This window comes from Aptenodytes forsteri, unplaced genomic scaffold (genome assembly GCF_000699145.1).
Source record: "Aptenodytes forsteri isolate BGI_AS27 unplaced genomic scaffold, ASM69914v1 Scaffold184, whole genome shotgun sequence".
NCBI classification, from domain to species: Eukaryota; Metazoa; Chordata; class Aves; order Sphenisciformes; family Spheniscidae; genus Aptenodytes; species Aptenodytes forsteri.
Window position 1 is genome coordinate 3,657,062 of NW_008796078.1, and position 7,371 is coordinate 3,664,432.

Sequence of the window (7,371 nt, forward strand, 5' to 3'; positions counted from 1 at the left end):
TTTTTTCTTTTTTTTTTTTTTTTTTTTTTCTTGGGGGGTGGAGGCAGTGTGGTCTGGACTCTCAGTAATAACTGTTCCTTTTTCCTAGACACCTCTGTATAGTTTTGTACTTCTTCAGATGATTCAGAATGGGTGAGAAAGGAATTGTAGCTGCCTATGAATTGCTGGGAGAAGTTGCACCATGGAAGCACTTGTGTTGCCCATCTATAAGAGGGGCTTTGATATGCTTCAGTAAACCTTTTCGTGATTGAAGCAAATCTATTTTTATTTTTTCAGGGTTTTTTTACTACTAAATTTGAGGTCTTAGTGTGTGAATTGAGTATAGCTTTAACTTTGTTCTTTGCATTTCAAGAATAAGTATTAATTCTTGGGGGTAGATCTGGCTTGCAGTTCCTTGTGTATTACAGCGCTTCCAGTGTTTCTGACCAACATCAGCATTCTGACCTTGGCTTAGCATCAGCTGATGCCTAGTGCTTAAGATAAAATGATCAAAACTTTGTTATCAAAGGAAGCACAGACATAGGCAAAATTAAGGATTATTGTAGGGGAGGTATGGGTTCTAAGGCTATGGTGATTGGGTTTGTAAGCACTCTTAACTTTTCTAAATTTTTTTTTAAGTGGGATACATACACAGATGGGTGAGTGCTGGGCACCTCTTCCCTGACTGGTCTCGTAGTTCAGATCTGTTCTACATGATGTGTTTCCTTCCAGCGTCTCTTTTCTCGATTTACTGTAAAGATTTTCTACCATCATGGATTCCAGGGAGGTATAAAGCTTCCATTCAGACTGAAACCCACCAAGCCGCTCAACCCACATGTGGTAAAACCTTTGCTACATCATCATTGCAGAATTGATTACGATTTGCTTCTGGTGACACGATAGCAAGGTAGCGCACGAGGAAGGAGCATGTGCACATCGTGGTGTCTCCTAATTGTTAAAATTAGTGTATGTTGTGTTCTTAGAAAGTGCTGACTCCTATGCATTTGGGGCTTCTTAACTTAATATTTTTATTGTTTCTTCCTGATGCATAGTATGGAGGATACCTTTTAAATGCTTGTCTGTTCATATTGAAGTCTTGGGGCACATTCAGCACAACTGAAGTAGGAAGAATATGCTGGTGTGTTTTTGGTTTTTTGTGGTTTTTTTTTTTTTTTTTTTTAAATTGCTTGTAGTATGTTAACTTCCACGAAAGCTACTATTGGAGACAGATTTTACTTTTGATGAAAACGTTGTGTGGCTGTGTGTAATAAACACGCAGAGTATGTATGTAGCAATTAATCAAGAGGTAGACTGTTAAGGAGTACTAGAGGCATAAAAAAGCCTAAGCTTTCTTTTATAACTTAATCTGTTCTGTAATCCTTTCTGTGAGAGATCTTCAAGTGAGAGGATCCTCAAAGGAATCCAATCAACTGGGGAAAATGGGAAGGGGGGGTGGCGGGAAGAAGGACGTGTCACTTTAAAGCGTTTTCCTTTAGGTTATTAAAAAAATTGGTTTTAATTAAAAATTTCAGATGCAAAATTATCTTGGTGGGAAGTACACTTGCATTAGTACAACAGATGTGTATAAAACACCAACAGAAAAAGGTAGTTGGTGGAATTGTGCATGTGTATCTGAAAATATATATCTTTCCCTTTAGTAGTCCAGCAGGGCCTCTTGCTCACATAAATATATTTTGTGTTGTTTTTTATTTCCCTTCAAAAGTTAGAAGTATATGGAAATGTCGTGTTGATGGGTATTTACAGGTGTCTCTCCTAAATTTTATTGAACAGCCTTTTAAAATCTAAGCTGTTTTGTATTAATGAAACTTTTAAAAAATCTTTTTATATACAGAGTTTTCCATCTGATGAGGGTTGGCCATTCGCAAAGTACTTAGGAGCGTGCGGAAGAATGGTGGCTGTCAATTACGTTGGAGAAGAGCTGTGGAGTTACTTTAATGCACCATGGGAGAAACGAGTGGATCTGGCCTGGCAATTAATGGAAATAGCTGAGCAGCTGACAAATAATGACTTTGAATTTGCACTCTACCTCCTTGATGTCAGCTTTGACAACTTTGCAGTTGGACCGAGAGACGGGAAAGTTATCATTGTAGATGCAGAAAATGTTCTGGTAGCAGACAAAAGGTTAATCAGACAGAGTAAGTCTCTTCTCTCTCTTTCCCCTCCCCTCCCCCCATGTCTCTTGCTTCTTTCTCTGCAAGCACAGTATTTAAAGTATGTGTAGTTGCTAAATACCCATTTTGTTGGCTTTATAACTAGACTACTAATTAACAAACTAATTAGCTTTCTTCTGCAAGTAGACTACTAATTAACTTGACCAATTTGTCAATTTTACGAAGTGTTGAGCTTACCTGAACTTGATTTACATATACTTTTAATCTCTGTAATCCTGTTTAAATGGAGAGGTAGGAGTGGGAGGAGAGGGTTGGACGTTGGACGGGTTTGTACAGATAGATGGACAGATAGACAGACGGGCTGACTGACTTGTCTACCTTAGCTAAGAGAGAGAGGTAGGTTCCTTTCGTCTTTTCCGGATGTCTGTAAGGACAGAAGTCTTGGCATTCTGTTTTCTGTGAATGACAAGACAGTCTTGCTGCCCGCTTCGCCTTAGTTACATGGCCTGCCTCTGGTTCAGTTGTTCAGGTAGGTGCTCTGTGATAATGGAACTGAAGGAATGAGTAATTTTAGTGCTGTTTCCAAATGGGAATAGTGAAAATTTGTTCATCTGTCAACTGTAAAAGCTCAAAGCAGTGGCAGCAGGAGAGATGTTTGACAAAGTGGCATTACATGGGTTTATATTCCTTTTGAGCTTATAAGGAAAACTTTACAGACCTAAGGGCTAGAGATGTTGAACACGAAACCCTAGATTCTGCCGAAGTTCGTGGCAGTAGGCCAAGTGATTCCAGTTTGCTTTGGGTGAATGGATTTTTTAAGCTTTGCAAATAGACTTCATATGCTTTGCTGCTGAATTAACTTTGAGACTATATTTTCTATCCACACACTTTTCTACATGGAAGTATGTTTTTTGGGTTTTGTTTTTTTTTGTGGTGTGGGGTTTTTGGTTTTGGTGGTTTTTGTTTGTTTTTTTAAAACAGATTTATTATATGTTCTCAAGCAGCTTAGATTAAAGTTATCTGAGCCTACTAAGAAAACCTTTTAATGTATTGGAAATCCAGTACATCTACTTCAGTACTTACGGGCCACACAAACTTTCTTTTTCTTTTTTTTTTTTTTTTCTTTTTTTTTTCCACCCTCTTAAAATAATATTACTTAAGACTGACTTTTGGAGCATGTCTGAATTGCTCAGTCACAAAGATGACCAAATGAACTCTGAAAAAGTTGATGTGTACACGGAATAGGAGCAAGTAGCATCTTGCAGAAGCTGAATGCTGAAAGGGTCACGCTTACATCTGTTGTCTACGATTCTCAGACTAATTTGGATCTAACTAGGATTTTGCTGCATGATTTGTAATCTAACAATTAATCAAGAACACAGAAAACAAATGAGGACACAAGAAAGTTCTGAGTCTTTGTATAAACTTGACATTTAATACTGATTTCATTAATCTCCTGGAAAGTGTCATTAAACAATCTCTGTCTAGAGTGATTAATATGCCTGTTTAGGTATTTGAATATGTACATTCTGTCCCATTGCACTGTACAGTAATATCTAGTTGCACTCTATGTGGGTATCATAGTTGAGTTTGCTGAAGTCCTTTTTTCCCGTTCTCCTTTGCTGTGGTTTTTTTTTTTTCCATTCGAGTTTGCTGGTAATTGTACAAATTTTACATCATATTTTTATATTTTTAGCAGTCATCCCTCAGTACACTTTTTTCCTAGTCTGGCTTGCAGTGCACCATAAATGAGTAGACCGATAGTCAGCTCAGTGACTACACAACACAGATAAATTTTTCTTTGTACATCACAGTGCTAAAAGAACTGAGACTCCATGGTAAGGACCTCTTCTCAAAGCTGGCAGTAATCTAGAAACTTAAGATGAAAGTTTTCTAAAAAAAAAAAAAAGTAATAACTCAGGAGATCTCGCACTTAGTAACCTTTTACATATTATTGTATAAGATATTTCCTATAAATCAGGTTTTAAGTTAAAGAAAGCTTTGTGACACGGCCACTAGTTACACCTTCAAATTTTGATAACCTTTTTAATATATATTAAAGAAGGGTTTATAATTGTACGTAAATGCCATTTGTTTTGTTGAATTTTTTTTTTTTTTCAAAGATTATATGTAATGCATCTGCTTTTTTATATGCATTTCTTGGTTACTACCATGTCTAAAGTAAGAGGTTGGAAGATAACGTTTCAGAAGTTTATGGCAATTACTTTGCAATGTGGTGGTTTGTTTTTTTTTCTTGTTTTGTTCTTTGGTAGACCACTTGCCAGTATTAGTTCCCAGGGCAACTGGAGAAACCAAATCTATGTTGCTAAAATAAATCATGTTGCTTGTTTGTTATTCTCTCCACTTCAGCTGTGAATCATTCTCTTGCACTTGTTTGTACTACATTTTTTTCCTCTGGATATGTGCATGACTGTAGATTTCATGCGTTTAGTGTGCTGTTTTTTCTGCTTCCCTCTCTTTGCTATCTATTTTACCCTCTTTCTTTCTTTCCCTTATTTTTCGTATTGCCAGGACCATTTCAGCAGAAGGGTATATCAAACTGTCAGATGCAATCTTAGACTAGAACATTTAAAAGTTCATCTAAACAGAGTTGGTTTATGGTTTAAATATCGGCAGTTTGCTGTGTATTGAGCTTCTGATTGTATTGAGACACACACATGCTCTTTCCTCCTCACTTTTTTTTTTTACTGTCTCCTTATATTTCACAGATAAACCTGAAAACTGGGATGTATGGTATGAAAGCAAATTTGATGACTGTGATAAAGAAGCTTGTCTGTCCTTCTCGAAAGAGATTCTTTGTGCTCGTGTCACTGTGGACCACAATTATTATGCTGTTTGTCAGAACCTTTTATCAAGACATGCCACGTGGCGTGGCACTTCTGGAGGACTACTTCATGACCCCCCAGCTGAAATTGCCAAAGATGGCCGACTCGAGGCCTTGCTGGATGAGTGTGCCAACCCAAAGAAGCGATACGGTAGATTCCAAGCCGCAAAAGAACTGCGTGAATACCTTGCACAATTGAGTAACAACGTGAGGTAGTCCACAGTGAAAATTTTTTGCAACACTGGCTAAAACACTATTGCAAAGACACATAGAAAGTGAAGTTTTGAACTTACGTATTAGAGAAAATTAAAAAAAAACAACCCTAGTTTATCAGTTTTCTAAATACCATAAAAATATAATTTTATGGTGTTATAATGTTCCTTTGCAAACAGAGAAGGTACTTAGTGAATTAAAACTTGAGCTACTATTGACTCTCCTCCCTAACTGTTTAAAAGGGAGTAGGTCAAAAAAGACTGTGATAGCTTAATTGACAGCTTGTGTGTCAAAGGGTACTTTACATAAAACTCCATTAGCGTCACAGTTTTGTGAAGCTGATGTTTTTACTTGGAAAGTCAAGTTAGACTTGATGGCCTGTTTTAAAGGCCTTTTTCCTGACATCATTGTCTCATTTTTGTGTTTGTTTAAACACCCTGAAGTGTCATTTACATACAGGTAAATCTAGTTGTCTGCATTGTTTCAAATTTAACGGGCTTTCATGTTAATGCTGTGCAGTACATTCCTACTGTGAGTGCAGGATTCCCATGTTTACTGTCTAATTTTAGGGGGGTTTACACTGTATTTTACTATGCTTAGACATTGTGTATTTTTATTTTTTTTTAAGATCATCATAAACTCAAATGTCATTTGAACTAACATTCATTTGATGTCTTTTGTAGTTCTGCCATTGGAAATATCACTTAATGTAATTATTGTACAAAACTTTTACCCTTCATGCCAGTATATACATATGACTGTTTAGCAGGAAATCGCGGTATGACCGAACTCTTATTTTTAACAGAGGTAATTTGAGAATTGGAGAGAGACTACAATAAAAAGATCTGTATTAATTTAAATTGGGGATAGAAGCTTGACTAAAAATAAAAATTAACTAGTCCAGTGTAGTTAAGCATAAACCAAAGAAAATGGTTTTGTTTAGTAGTTTCTAAACAAATAGTAAAGGAAAATCTTATACTGTAGTGAAGCTAATAATTCTCAAAATTCAAATTTCAGTGGTCCTTGGTTACTCTTTGACGAACTTCTAAAACTATGTGCTTATACAAGCAGAAAAACCTAATTTGAATAATAATGAATAATAATAATTTGAATAATAATAGTAATAATAGCCGTTTGTTTTACATCATTCCCAATTCTGTTGAATTCAAGTGTAACGGAGTTTACTAAAGGAAAATTACACTGTAGTGAAGCTAATAATTCTCAAAATTCGAATTTCAGTGGTCCTTGGTTACTCTCTGACAAACTTCTAAAACTATGTGCTTATACAAGCAGAAAAACCTAATTTGAATAATAATGAATAATAATAATTTGAATAATAATAGTAATAATAGCCGTTTGTTTTACATCATTCCCAATTCTGTTGAATTCAAGTGTAACGGAGTTTACTGAATATTCATCTTTTGGTTTACCAGCTAAAGTGAGGACTTGATGTAAGCAGGGCAGGAAGCAGACTCTTTATTTTTTAATTTATTTATTTATATTTTTTTTTTTACAACTACTATAATGCTTCATTTTCCTGAGGTCTTATTCATAAAAAGATATTCTTAGGAAATGTATGCGTATTACTTCTTGTAACAGTAATGAAGGAAACTAACATTTCTTAAATGCGTGTATAAACCAATATTTTGTACAAGCTAAAAAGAATTCTGAGCAAGGTAGTATGTGCTACTTTCAAGAGCAAAATTAGTATGCCTCTCATACTGCATCAAAAGCCTGATGGAAACTGTTGCTTTACCAAATTGCTGCAAGTGCAAGGTGAAGAAAATAGCGAACGCACTGACTGGCCCTTCTTTCTCAAAGCTCGAAAAATGGAGCCGTATAAAGATGCAGAGTGCTTTTTGATTTCTTAGATGACTATATTAAGGATACTTTAGAATTCGAAATTCTCACTTTGTCATCTTTGCCTGTGTAGTCCTCACTTGCTCCCAGTCCCTTGTCTCCTTTTCTGAAGTTAGAATGCCCAATGCAGCTTTTAGTTTTCATTTCTCCCCTCCCCGCATTTGAAAACTGTTTTACATGCTCGCTCTGGCACAAGCTGTCAGAGAAGTTTCATGTTATTTTTCATCATAAAATCCACTTATTTGAAGAAAATAGGCTAACCCTCAGACTAGGTAATACTACCCTAACTACCCTACCATAAAAGCCTTGACTCACTAAAGTTCATTTCTAAACATCTACCAC

General features: G+C 36.0%; 1 protein-coding gene across 1 annotated transcript in view; it reads left to right on the top strand.

Annotated features, from left to right (window-relative positions):
• Positions 1 to 6,332, top strand: part of CUNH3orf58 (chromosome unknown C3orf58 homolog) — a gene marked incomplete at its 5' end in the record, with an annotated part of 19,479 nt that extends 13,147 nt beyond the window's left edge. Inside the window, 2 exons of the mRNA XM_009286732.1 lie at positions 1,832 to 2,135; positions 4,841 to 6,332. Coding sequence (XP_009285007.1) covers positions 1,832 to 2,135; positions 4,841 to 5,172 — 636 coding nt within the window. The remainder of the gene's footprint in view (positions 1 to 1,831; positions 2,136 to 4,840) is intronic.
• Between the last annotated feature and the right edge of the window lie 1,039 nt (positions 6,333 to 7,371).